The 14,845-nt window shown below is 37.5% G+C and overlaps 1 protein-coding gene across 2 annotated transcripts; it reads right to left on the bottom strand.

Moving 5' to 3' along the window:
- Positions 1–4,023: 4,023 nt before the first annotated feature.
- vamp2 (vesicle-associated membrane protein 2) lies at positions 4,024–13,710 on the bottom strand. Of its 2 annotated transcripts, XR_013815519.1 has the most exons (6): positions 13,405–13,710; positions 10,664–10,769; positions 8,659–8,817; positions 8,313–8,364; positions 6,273–6,762; positions 4,024–5,426 (listed from the first exon to the last, which is right to left on the bottom strand). XR_013815519.1 is itself a non-coding variant. In XM_079803867.1 (5 exons), coding segments are annotated over exons 1-5 (336 nt in total). In that variant the 5' UTR covers positions 13,407–13,710; the 3' UTR covers positions 4,024–6,745. The 2 variants fall into 2 exon arrangements, 1 of the variants encoding a protein (XP_079659993.1); XM_079803867.1 differs by having other exon boundaries at positions 4,024–6,762.
- Positions 13,711–14,845: the final 1,135 nt, after the last annotated feature.

The following is a 14,845-nucleotide window of genomic DNA, read 5'->3' as shown; positions in this document are numbered from 1 at the left end:
TTTCCATTTTTTTTATGAAAGTCAAGTAAATAACTCTGTTAGTCTGTGAATAGTTCTGTATGCATCACTGAAATTATTTCTCGCGTTCTACCGTTTGTATATGCGCGCCTTTTATGGTGATTACAACATCAACACACTCGCGGAGCAGTCCCTCGTGCCGACTGCCCGTGTGTTGTTAGCGTGTCTGTCCACCTGCCGCTGACACATGTGGGCGTGTGAGGCCATGCCAGCTATTACTGTTCAAACTCTCATGTCTCATGACTGCACTCCCTTCGTTTCCTGCTCAAATACACGGTGAGTACGTAAATCACAACCCGAAACATTTGTGGACAGTGTTAAACGTTGATAAAATTCTCCAATAATTTAATTAATTTATTATTTCATTAATTATAATTTTTAATTATCAATAATTTCACATTTGGTCAGTGTTTAGACTGACTTCATAACCCTGACATCCGTTTCCTAGTGGTAGCTATCAGATGGTGATACCTTGGTACAAAATTAACCCAGCCAGGGTGATAAGGTTTTGAATCACCTTGAAGGGGTAATTTTACGATAATAAACGGCTGACTGTGCAAGTGTGCATTTATGGTGGGGATTTTTCAAGGACATTTTTGCAGGTTATATAAATACACACACACACATACATATATATATATATATATATATATATATATATATATATATATATATATATATATATATATATATATATATATATATATATATATATACACTCAAGTAGATGGCGACAAATAACCATCTTTTGTATATCAGTGGGTCATTTAATCACTCTTAAAGGGATAGTTCGCCAAAAAATGAAAATTACCCCATCATTTACTAACCTTTAAGCCATCCTAGGTGCACATCATGACTTTCTTCTTTCAGATGAATACAATCGGAGATAAATGTCCTAGTTCTTCCAAGCTTGGAAGATGGCAGTGAATAGATGATGCCCCAAAAAGTGAATCCATCCATCCACATTTTAGTTTACGTTTTAAATATGGATATTTTTCTTACACAAATGCATTGCTTCGCTTCAGAAGGCCTTTATTAACCCCTGGAGTCATGTGGATTACTTTTATACGTATACACGTGTGAAAAGGATTCTTCTTACTCTCTCCCAACTATTCTTTCACAATTTGAGCCTGATGAATCTTGACATTGTCATCCGGGAATATGGTGTGTCTTCCTATATGATTGATTAAAGGAGTAGTTCACTTTAAAATGAAAATTACCCTATGATTTACTCACCCTCAAGCATCCTAGGTGTATATGGCTTCTTTCTGATGAACACAATTCGGAGTTATATTAATAAATATCCTGACGCTTCAATGGTTTATAATGGCAGTGATGGTGTCCATTGAGTTTGAAGCTCAAAAAAGCTCATCCATCCTTCATAAACGGACTCCACACGACTCCGGTGCCTTTATTAACCCCCCAGAACCGTATGTAGTACGTTTATGATGGATGGATGTGATTTTTTTTAGCTTCAAACTCAATGGCCCTGTCACTGCCATTATAAAGCTTTGAAGCATCGGGTTATTTATTAATATAACTCTGTATTTTTGACATAGAAAGATATTAAAGTAGCATGAGTAGTAGCTTATACTTTTATGCAGTTCTGAATTCAGCATTAGTGTGTCATCTCATAATGTTGACCTGATACATTGTCATAATTTCTACATTTTATCTCATAATTTTGACTCTCACAATTATACTTTTTCCAGTTTTACCAAATGATTTAACACAATTACTGTCAATGTTGTGTCCAAAAGGCGTTAATGCTCTATATTAACTTTTATATAAGCAATATCATACACAAAATAATTCTGTTGTTCATGCATATTCATGTAAAAATATATTTGCATAGTTCAGTACTTTATGTACTACCACCATGAAGCATGCCCAGACAACTACGGTATTACAGTTGTACTGTGTCCACAAATTACTTTGGTAACTTTTTGTTATTGTTAGTCTTTGTCTGTAAATGTAAGCTGCTTTCCATTAAATGCTCTGAGGGTGGATAGTCACTTTGCGTTTTTACAGTATAAACATATTATACACAGAGAAAAAGGGTGTCAAAATTGTATCTTTAGGGGTACAACAGCTTGTCGCTGAGGCAGTACCCTTAAAATGACATATTTGTACCTTTTTACCACAAAAGGTTCATAGTAGTACCTTAAGGTATACACCTTTTAGGAGTAAAAAAGTTACAAATATGTTCTATTAAGGGTACAACCCCAGCAACAAGCTGTTGCACCCCTAAATGTACAATTTTGAGACCCTTTTTCTCTGTGTGTACCTCAGGATTCATTATGTGGATGTATAGAGCCGTTGTGCTTATTCACATTTTCTCCACAGAAGTTTCTCTTTTTAAGTCTTTTGACCAGAATGACTCATCCTCTCCAAATGCACGAGCTGCCTTGTTTTATAGTTGATTACAAAAAACACAGCTTATGTTCTTAACATTATAAAAAACAATAATATACAGTTAAGAAATAATATATTTGATATTCTTTGCCATCAAATTATTATAATTTTTTTAAATCAACACAGACCCACTTTTATTATATATTTATTTTTTATGTTGTCATTGTTTTCAAACACACACACATTTTAATTTCTAACTTGGAACAATAAACACAGGTCATCATAACTGTCATTTTTTGCAATATATATATGTATATTTATATATATATATATATATTTTCCCAAGATGTTCATCCATATAATAGACATTGACAGATTTACTCTACAATTGAATTCATGTATGTCTGGTTACCAAATGGTTTCCTGTTACAACGTACTTCGTTCTGTTTAATATGCAGTCCACTATAACTTATGACACAAATAAATAAATAAAAAAACAACAACATAAAGTCAGATTGTGAAGATCGCATTACCCATGATCCTCCAGCCTAGTCCCTCCAAAGAGGCCAGACAAAAAGGGGTAATACTAATCTAAAACCTTTCCTCCCCAAATAAACCTCTATAACTCAAATAAATAAACGAATGAAACACAAATTGTTATCAGTACAGCAACTTGGCTCTTGGTTCAATGCATGTCTAGAATCGCTCTCTGGAATCGACCCCCTGGAATTCTGCTTCTTTATACTCTTTATTCATTCCCCAAAAACCTTCAAAAATGATTTGAACGCTTGTAAAACTCCATAACTTTTCATTTAAAACATCTCTGAACTAATAGCAACCGATTAAAGTTGGTATTTCACTCTGTACAAGCTTTCTGAAAAACTCTCGACACGCTAACCTATAATAAGGCAGGGTTCAATTTCCAGTGTTAGCCTACTCTGATATCCTAGGTCACTGTTCTTATATTTAAACTTGAATTATAGAAAAAAAAGCATCCTTTCCTGACTAAGCACAATGACGCTGTGCCACAGAGCACCACTGTGAAGCCTTAACTAATTTCTGCTTAAAATAAAGTAAACAACTGAAGACTAAACAACTGTATGATGTGAGGAATGGAGAAATCACTGTCCGGTAAAGTTCTGCGTCTTCATTGGTTCCCTCCCAATAAAGAAGAAGCAGCATCTTTAACAGGCTGGTGTGACAAAACTTCTCCCACCATCCCTCTCAACCCACATGGTTTTGAACAAAACATACAGTAAGTGCCAAGACAAAAGAAAATGTCTTCATACACTCACACAAAGAAAAACAGAATAGCACATACATTATTTGTAGTAGTCCCCTATTAGAATCCTTTCAATTGGGAAAGTGTTTTCAAACGCTTTGATTAATTCGTCCTACCCCAATGCGTGTAGTTTATTAGTTACAGATCCCTTTAAAATGTTTACAACCCCCGGGAGGAAAAAAAAAATCTTTATATTTGCCTAATATAATATAGAGATTCTCTATTTTGATATTATCAACATCTTATTCTAATTCCAGATTGTTTATGCCTTAAAATGTAAAATCTAAAAAAAGGACCCCCTTCCCCCAGATGAAGCCCACACTACAACACGAAACAATACAGATTATTTTTTTGTCTTTTTTCTTCTTAAACAGCCACGAAGTAATAGTTTCATTTGTCATACTCAGCATTACATATACAGACCTAAAGGAGAAGTTGTGCTATCATTATTTCAGATATCAGGCCTGGATTTGTCTGTCGGATTGTGGTTTCAAATTCCTTATCACGTCACTTGTTTACCGATACTAAATATTCAAGTAAAATAAACATAGACCTGACAAATATGCGGAGAGTTGGGGGATTTCTCGATTACTTTTGCTGGATGAGGCTTTTAAAAACCAGAGATTTGGGGAAATGTTGTCTCTTAACCTGTTTTTGATGGCATTTGGCAGTATAAGCGAGATATAACATGGTCTTTGGTCATTTTTCATTAAAATAGCTCAATGCGAGTGGGACAAAGGAGTGAATGAGCATGCAGGGATGAAAAAAAACTGAAATGAACTAAGGCTATCTCCTTTTAAAGAAGAAAAATGAATGGAGTGAAAATGAAACAAGCAGTTTGTTTGTTCAGAAACCATAAATGCTAAATAGTCTACAGATAATCATCAGGCTTTTCCGTACAGATGATTGACACGAAATGTAAAAACACACCAGTGGAATAATTTCTCTAGCCCCACCCCCTTAACCCAGTAGCTCCGCCTCCTGTCACAATCAATCAGCTAATCTATGCCCTCCCCCCCCGGGTTGCCATGGGAACAGCCTTTCTTTACCTGCAAAGGTCTAAGCAGTCTAATCTCCCAGAATGAAGCTGAAATACTCCACACACACAAACTCTACTAACAGCGATGAGCTGCTAGTGACAGAATCAAAGTGTGAAAGGAGGAAAGCGAATGGCGCTAACTGAGAAACGAGAAGGGGGGGTGTTCACGTGCAGATGCACACTTCACGCCTGGCTCGCTTCTCGTCGACAGATTGGGCGGATGGGAATGAAGGGTGATGCTGATGGAGGCGTATGTATGTGCGAGAGCAAACCGGGAAGGGCATGATGAAAGAATAAAACACACAAAAAGAAAAAAACCGTCCCCTCAGGTGCTTGGCAGTGTGTAAACTACAGCTGAACTCAACAAACAGGCACACGGAGAGGTGGATAATAGCGAGGGACACAAAGGTGCTCGCTGTGCACACGGCATCAGCGTCAAGTCCTGAAACGACGTGGTCCCTTTCCTGCGTGCTGCACACACAAAAATATAATATACAAATCTATTTCTAAAATGAAAAGAAAGGCTAAAAAAAGGCAGTATCTAGATACAAGAGAGAGAACCACAGCGGTCGAAACTAGCTCACGTTGAAGTGGTAAGATCAACCTGTGTGCTTTCAGACGGATGAACTCGTGCATCGGTTTGGCAGTAGCTCTGCTGCGAGGAAGTAACATAGCTCATGGTTCTCTCCCAGTCGGACCTGCAGTCTAATCCCTGGCTTCCCAACCACGTTCCTGGAGCCCCCCAACACTCCTTGATCAAACACACCTGGTTCAGGTCATCAGCTCATTAGTAGAGACTCCTGAAATGGGTGTATCAGACAAAGGAGAGATTGAAAATGTGCAGTGTTGGGGGGTCTCCAGGAACGTGGTTGGGAACCTCTGGTCTAATCAGTTAAAAAGCAAGCTTTTTGTGCATGATACTATTTCCCCTTTTCGGTCAGTCCCACCCCCACACTTTGTATGGAGACTCTCTGGCCTTGAAAATCTTTACCAGCAGAATCAAGCAGGCAGTTTTGGTCCTGCTTTCGTTTTGTTTCGTTTCACTTACAGCGCAATTAAACCATGTGATTTTCTTTTTTTTTTCATCCATGTCAAAACGTAGTTTGACTGTTACAAATACTTGAGGTTGTTTAAGACCTGTTGTGGAATTCTTTAAGATAAATACACTTACTCTGTTTGATAGACAGCATAATTCTACACTGCTATTAAGGAATGTTTAAGAGATAAGACACTAAAGACATCAAATGAAGATAAACATCTACAGTCATTGGTCCAGTCTGTTGTGGCAGTTCGCTAATAGAGTAGGTACTGTTGGTAAGAAAGAAAGAAAGAAAGAAAGAAAGAAAGAAAGAAAGAAAGAAAGAAAGAAAGAAAGAAAGAAAGAAGGGGTTGAGGGGGCAATGTGTAGGTTTGAGATAGAGTGGATGTGACAAGGGAAAATTTCGGGACATTGATTTAGTACCTCGGTTAAGGGAGTCCATCGCTTGTGCAAAAATACACCAATACTCAGTTAGCAAGAAAGAGTGAAATAGAGCGTGCAAGATACAAACACCCAGATTAAGAGGCAGTAGTTTAAACCTGAAGCAAAATAAGTCTTACAAAACTTAAAAAAATATACAAATGCACACTCACACACAAACTACAAAAAAACATTATATCAGAATAAAACTCTACAAAGAACATTTGGAATATATACTGTATAATCTAATCGTATTTTAAGGGTTGTGATTTCTTTTTTTTTATCAGTTGTCGTTGTCACAAGTAATCAGGAGTTTTGAGTATGAACAGTATTTCAGAAAAGCCGGAGGTATTTACAGAGGATACATGGCCACACACTCACAGACGGGACGAACGAGGAGTGACAGGGGCCCAGTTGTGAGGCAGTGGAGGCAAGGGGCAAGAGGGCTCGGGATAGGGCAGATTTAGACTCTTTGAGGGCAAATCATTTGATTGTTGTGAGAAGTCGTTTTTCTCATCTTTTTTGGGAGAGATTTCTCTGTGGCTTGGAATTGGGCGTTCATAAGCTCAGAGTGGGGTAGGAACATTGCGCTTTAGGTGCTGAAGTACACTGTGAAGAGAAGGAAATGATTTATTGTCAACATTTGAAAATCACAATATGAGATGATATATGATTATATAACTGTGGCCCTATTTCACAGACAAGGCTTAGGGTAATAAGGAATGTAATAAGAACTCCTTTGCATTTTTCGCTTACAGAGGACATGTTGGGAAATCGATCCCCATTTACACGGATCCACGAAAACGACTAAAAACGCTGTATTCTGCTACCAGGCCAGTAGGTGGCGATGTCACTTTGTAAACAAGGTTACGCGTCTATAGACTGAACACGTAATACGCATGCCCATGACATCACCGTTTTCACAAATTCACGTAGTTTACACAGAGACGTAACATTGTTGTTTTCAAAAACGTGTACTTTGAAACCCGATTTCAAAAGCTTATGTTTTTGTACGCCAAAAATGGTAAAGCCTGGTAAACGAGTAGGGCATAGTTAAATTAGGACATTTACGTAGCTTTTATTAATGTGCCTTAGAAAAAAACTTGAGACAAAACAATGAAATGCAATGAAGTTATTTTCAGTTAAAACAGCTCAAACATGCATTTTAGTCTGAGACTAGCTTAAATCTTGTCTGTGAAACCGGCCATAAGTATTTCATATTTAAGCCACCTTTTCACTATCTCCGATAAATGACAGACCGGAAGGCAATAATTTCCAATGGAAAGTATTATGGGAGCTGGGTAGATCTGATCATATGCATATGCAAAATTTTCAGATCCGATTTCCGCTTTGGATGCGTTGAAATATTTGAACTTTTGCAGCTAAACCAATTAAACACTATTTCTTTCAAATGGGCGGTTATGAATAATTATTCTATAATTGCTAATTATTTAAAACCTATGTTTTTCATTCATTTTACCATGGTGAGTAAGCAGAGGGTAATGGGCGCTTCACGGCCAATTTGTAAGTTCTGTGCGACTGCCACTAGATCAACGAAATGTGACGGTCCTATGAGAATGTCGGGGATAGTGGAAAGGCAGATTTAGTCTCACAGGAATGTTCTGGGTTCAATATACAATGTTCTCTCAAAAATATTTTGTATCTCGGCTTGTGAAATCAAACAGAAACCATGTTAAGTGTATAGCGCTTAACGGACAACTTCATTAATATTCAACCAGCTTTGTATTATGTATATTAAATATGTGTAAATTATTAATGTACCTGCACCCAGTTCTCCCAGATTATTTGTCAGCTAAATGACAGCTCCGTTTGTTAAAACTACAGATCTTACTAGTGCATTTTTATATCCCTTCCTATGGATAGCCAGATCTAGCCCAGTGCAGTATGTGTGTTGAAGTTTCCCCGCCTTTCTGGCAAAAGAGAAAACCTCAAGAAGCACTGATTTTTTTTTTTTTTTTGCCAAATTTTATGTAAAGCCCATGTTGCCAGCAGCAAACGACCCCGTTAAAATAAATATATGGAATGCATTTTTTTTTATTACAAACTAATAATTTCAATTTTGAGAGTCAAAATAATTTTGTGTTGTATTTAACCCAGAACATTCCTTTAAAAAAAACGAGAAAATGTCCATTGCTTACCAATGATTATAATGAGGACAATCACACATATCACCCCCAGGATAATCATCATCTAAAGAAAAGAGGGAACAAGAGTTAAAAGCAGTACAAATTAGACTATTAAGATCTAACATTGATACATTAGGACATTTATATAATGTGCCTTAGAAAAGAACAAGAGATTGCATTTATCAGGTACTGTTTTTATTTAAAGATTATTTTAAAATATATAATATTAATGACTCTCATTTCAAAACAATACACTGATTTAAGGTTTACCGTTAGCTGTTTGCTTGATTTAGATGTGTTGTCATGAAATACATTGCCTTTTTTTAGTCTTACTCGAGGCACTTTGTGTGTTGTTTACCTTGGCATTTTTCCACCAGTATTTATTCTTGAGCTTGGCGGCGCTGGTCTCGAATTGTGAGGCTCCAGCCTGTAGGGCATCAGCCCGATCATCCAGTTCTGACAGCTTCTGGTCCCTCTCCAGAACCTTGTCCACGTTCACACGCATAATGTCCACCACCTGAAAAATGATGAAGGTGAATCTTAGTAAAATGTTCCATCCCTAAATACACCTGTTCCAGTGGTGTGTGATGGTGTTTTAAAATGGGAAGTCCTCACATATATTGCACATTTTTACATTTATTCCTAAATAATAACAAAAGGCATCAAACAATGTATATTATTTGTGAACTAACCCCACAGTCATCATATGTTCAGGCCATTTCTAGTTTGATTTTGACGTTACATAAAGCAGTGATATCAAAGTCAGGGCCTGAATTTCGTTTTGGAAAATGGGAGGGAATTCGCCCCTTAGGTGATTCTTATACAAGTTTGCTCACTCATTGTATTTGTGTTTTTCCAATGGGGTAACACAAATAAATACAATAGAATAAAGTTACAAGACAGACACATATTAGGCTGCTGTCATTTTAAGAGCTAGTGCACGGATCCATTACACTGTTTTCATTATACTGTCACATGCGTTTCTCAAGTGTTTGTTTATAGCCTTTGATGCTTGACTTGCAACCCATTTTGAGATGAAGAGAGAGACGCAGCACCGCTGTTTGTGAATTTGCGTCTTGGAGAAAGTTTTAAAACGACTGATTTGATCTAATAATCTGTGTGGATTGTGAAGTGAATGAATGTTTGCGGGAATTTCCCGGCATTATAAGTGCGAGACCTAAGGGAATGATTAAAATGATGTGCAATATCCGCAATCCAGTGCCGAAATTCAAGCCCTGTAAGTGGCTGAGTTGTTTACTTACTTTTTAATTAGTCTTCCCATTAACGCCATCATTGTCTTCATTCAGGCTGATTTGAGAATGTGCACGAACCAATCATATCCAAGCATTGCCTCATCTTACGTGACTTTCCCCCATTCATTCTCAATTACCCTCCACTAAACCCACCACACTCTTTACTGTGTGTTCGAATGAAGCGAATAAATCGAGCTATTCGCGCGTAGTTGGACGCTTGAACATTTTGAGTTTACTCGTTTCATTCGCCCGTGAAATTCGCTTCATTCGCGTGTGACATTCACTATACAACAGACGTGAATTTGCATCATGGGAGGGGCTTCTGCCAGCCGGCTTGTCTCGTCGCGAAATGGTTGACATTGTTTTAAAATATGGCGAATAAGCTCAATTGGCCGGCTTTAACTAGCTTGTCTCAATAGGGTGAATTCAGGGTGATTGGGACACTTTTTCCAAGTCATCTCAATGGCAAAAAGTGTCCCAATCACCCTATATATAGCTCAAATTGAGTAAAGAGCGTTTTTTATAATTTGCCAGATTGTCTGACCTCCTCACTCACTTTCTTCCAAGCAAGATCCTTTTTATTCCTGTTTCTATAAAGTACAAAGATGTATCGTACAGCTCCGGGTATCCACATATGGTTTTGTCCTCATTGTTGTCACTACTAGAGCAAGCTCCTGATTGGTTAACGCGTCGCGAATACTCACGCCATTCGCGCGAATCACACGTCTTTCGCGCCGCCTCATTCGTGTCTTTGCATTGACTTTACATGTAATTAACTCGTGCAAAACGCTTCATTCGCGTCTGGTGTGAACGCATCATTAGGGGTCTGTTAAAAGTCAATGGGCTCAGGGGGGGCAAGCCTCCCGCTGAAACTTCACCTGCAGGTGTCACTGTTGGACAGTGTTATTTTATAAAAACCATTGACTGTTACACTTTTTAATGTCACATTTTGTAATATTTGGGTTGTTTTAATTTTGAAATATTGATTATTTACTCATCCAGTTTTTCGAGGAGGCACTGCCTCCCTTGCCTCCTTGGAGGAAACACCCCTGGTCTGTTCTGAAAATGCACTTATCATTGATAGAAGACAAAGAGATGGGGTTTACTCACCTCATCCACCTGAGCCTGTGTCTGCTGTAAGCGACGGTTGCTGGTGAGGTTAGGAGGTTGGTTAGCTCCTTCTGCAGCGGGGGCACCGGCTGGGGCTGGGGCAGACCTGCAAATCAACACACAGTCACTCCTCTATACTATTACAGTATTACTTATACGATATAATAATACATGTTTGTATTTATTAGTACAGTGATTTATTGAATTTATATATGAGAAACACATTTGCATGTATTGTCATAAATTACAAAAACAAATGGTTGTTTTGCTTGCATTCTATTTTAGAATAGAGTGCTAATTCGGAATTTGTTTTCAAATTGCAATTTATATGTATTACTAAATTAGTTACAATAAAGACATTTGTACAGGAAGTTATGTGTTAATAATCATGCTAGCAAGATTACATACAATCATATTTTATTATTGCACCCTCTCATGCAGACTAGCGGCTGCTGTTCACTCGCTTACTTGCCATTTTTGTAAAGATTGTGTGAAATTAAATTAAATGTATTTTAATAATTGTTGTAATTTCTTTAAAATGTTTTGCCCTTCACTAACAGAAAGGAGAAGTGTAAGTAAACAGATATTTCTGGGGGGGAAAAAACTGTCCTTGCTAATGCCACTCTCATCCACCAGAGGAAGACAAAACTCTGTATAAAGGTCACCTCTGAAAGATCCCTGGATATAATCCCTGCTTGCTTTACTTGTGTGGAAGGAAAGACTTTTTCTTACCGGGATCTTTTTTTGTCATGTGAAGTTTTTCATATATAGTGCATAAGCTGAGAGTAAAGCTGACCATATTTTTGTTCTTGTTTACTAGCCATCCTTGTTTACCTGCTCCTCATTTACACTTGCCTATATTTAGACATCAAGTCTTGGCTCCTAAGGACCTTCGCTGAGAGGAAACGATTTAATATCAGTATCAGTTTAATGGTTCTTATGGTCAGAACATTAATGTAACATTCTGGCATCTCAACATTTTTATTTCTGTGTCTAAAATCCATTAATACAATTCATGATTCTTTGTAATTCGACTGAACTCAACAAATCAGAAACAAATGTATAGCTGCTCTTAGTTTTCTGTTTCATTATCATAGGCTTTAAGAACGAATAGTCTGTGATTCAGCCATAAAATCAATCCTAAATTAGCAGTATTCTTAGATTTGGGTGTAGAGAAAATCCTCGTAGTTTCGCTATCTAATGGCTGCGATGAAAATGTCTTATTTAAAACAAAATGTGTTATGTGTCACGCCTGAGTTTAATGAAAAACATTTGTACTTTGCCATCAGAAAAATGTCCTTGCATAACCAGGCCTTTTTTCCCCGGTGCTCACTGACAAATTCCAAATGTGTGAGTGGGAAAGCATTGTTATTGTAGTTTTACATGAATATGAGGTTAATCACTTGTTTCTGTTTCTGGGCCCTTGACTGGTAAAGGCAGGGTCATATGAATGAAGGGGACAACATCCCCACCCCCACACAAGGCCTTCATTAAGCATACATGTGTCTGTCATTGTTGCGTCAAAATCAGCATACATTTTTTCAAATAACTGGACTAGATGTTTACACTTTTATGACATTGATCTATGTTTATATTGTGTAGGCAAATGCAAGAACCTTAAAACAACAGTAGGCATTTCATCCAAAATGTAATATCACAGTATCACATTCCAGTCCCAGTGATGCCTTAATAAAAGTATCCAATAGGGCAGGGACTGGCAACATGTTATTGAAGATGTGCGCCATTTACAGCCTCGATTATTTAAACCAGTTAAACGAGCGTGCCTAGAAAATACTAGTATACACGGCCATCTTTCCTGCAGAGGAACACCTGCGCCCTTTGTGCCAGCCATTTGGCTTCAGTCTAACCACATATCAATGAATATCAAGGCCTGGTTCCATAGAAACGTGCTGAGTGGATTGGGGAATAATATAATTCGCTAATATAACAAATTGTATCGCCCCCTTTGACTGAACGCGAGCATATGACCGACCGTTTACCAGCCCCCACGACTTGAGTGGAATATCACGCCTCTAGTTTACAGCATAAGTAAGGGATGTGTTTTTTTTTTTAACCGTGAGGTACATTTTTTAAATTATTTTCATCTAAATGTCCATCAGACCTGGTATGAAATAGAGTGGGCCTTGGGCTAATTTAGACAAATTCCTGTTTTTATTTTTATTTTATTGACATTGAAATTGGCATCTGGACATATGGTTTGGGCGGACAAATATATTAATTGCAGTACATAATGTCAATTAATAAATTATCTTAAAAGCGCGCGACCAATTTCCAGCCAAACCAGTCCAATCCGGAGTCTAGGCGTGATTCTATCGTTATCGCTCATTCCAAACAGCAGAATAAAGCGAAAAATATCTACATTATAAATAAATTAGTTCCGTGATACCGATTTAAAATATCGGGACACATTTAGTATGTCAGTAGTAGCAACTGAAATGGAAAAACATTGGCCATTAGGAGCCTATTTATAGACTAGATATTAAATAGCAAGTGCGCTCGTTAGAATTCAGTGGGACTCATGAAATACGTAATAGATGTAGAATAATGGTGTGTGTGTGTGTGTGTATAATCAAATATAATATGAAGTAGCTACGCTTATTGTGTGCATATATGTATTTACGTTATGTTATATTAGCCATGGCAGCCTAAAACCGAGCAAAGAATGAGGTTCTAAAACTTAATCAGATAATAAATAATATTTGTAATGAATTTGTACTCACATTTTGACCCGGGTTTTATGTGCGTCTACAAGAAGTGTGTGGATGAACGCGCTGCTTCAGGCGTTTCTCCCCGTCTCCGGGATAAATAATGCACTCTCCAGGTTATTCCAGTAAAGAGGTAATTCCTTGTATGTTTTTTTTTTAAGGTTTGTATTTATTTCTTTCCACCGGTGTGCCGCGCCTCGCTATTATTCCTTTTATAATAAGGGCGCTCTACCGCTACTCGCTTCTGTCACTATGTACACATAAAAAATAGATGCTCGGATTAGGGGAACAAAGATGGCTCGTTGACGTCACTCGTCATCCGGGAAGTTGCAGGTTGGAAGCACTGACCATGAGAGACAGGAGATGGAGGATGCATTGCATGTTGACAGTGTGACTAGATGAGAAAGGTCATATTTATGCTATACGTATACGCTATGCTGAACGTATTAACACGGATATTAAAGAGGACGTGGGATGGGGTTCGTGGATTTTATTGGCACACAATGGCCTGCTGTGTTTAATTTATTTATAAGGATTGTTGAAACAAACAAAATGGCGGTCTGTGAAGGGATGAATGGGCTTCGGGTTGCGTATGCAGGCTTTTTGATTACCTTTTGGGGAAAACATTTAGATATCACTTCCTTTGGAACGGTAGTATTATAATGTAGCCTATCCTGCTAGCACATGCCACCACTACCATTTCATAATACCTTTAGCACTATAATTAGTGAATGTTTTTAAATATTTCGACTCTACTTATGCCCTACGGACGATGTTATCTAATGTATGACATATGTGTCAATAAAATGTAATAGTACAAAAGAAAAGAAAAAAAGTGTTTGGCAGCGGTGGGATTCGAACCCACGCCCCCGAAGAGACTGGAGCCTTAATCCAGCGCCTTAGACCGCTCGGCCACGCTACCATTGAGTGTGGTTGTTTTTCCATGACTATAAAAAAGCAGTCGTTTTTCTATGACTATAAAAAAAGCCAACTATGGACGTGCGATTTGTATTTTTAAACATTTATTTTGTTTAATAGTCAGGTCAGGCGTGTATATAACTGTTATCGTTCATATCACCCATAAAGAAAAGTATTGATAGACGTTGTTTATTATAGTAGTCACATTATAAATGACACAATTGTCAACGTGACAACATCGTTCAGTTTAACGGTATAATAAAATGATAATATAATGTAATTCTATTATTTAAAATAATACGTGGGCACGTTTCAATAACACGTTAATATGGTTCTTCGGCCACTAGATGACGCTATATGCATATGGTATTAATCATATGGCTACAAGAATAAGGTTATACAAATACACACTTCAAAAATTCCTTGTGTCCTTGATCAGTTCTGCTAGGAACTTTGTAGATTTCTAACATTTCTAGAATGGTAATTTCATAATCGAAACTTGAATCGTTAGCAGTAATTTGATTTAAATATGTATTAG

The sequence above is a fragment of the Gobio gobio genome (assembly GCF_949357685.1).
Source record: "Gobio gobio genome assembly, chromosome: 22".
Classification (NCBI taxonomy): Eukaryota; Metazoa; Chordata; class Actinopteri; order Cypriniformes; family Gobionidae; genus Gobio; species Gobio gobio.
The sequence above is the reverse complement of the archived record's forward strand: the minus strand, read 5'-3'. Positions and strand labels throughout refer to the sequence as shown.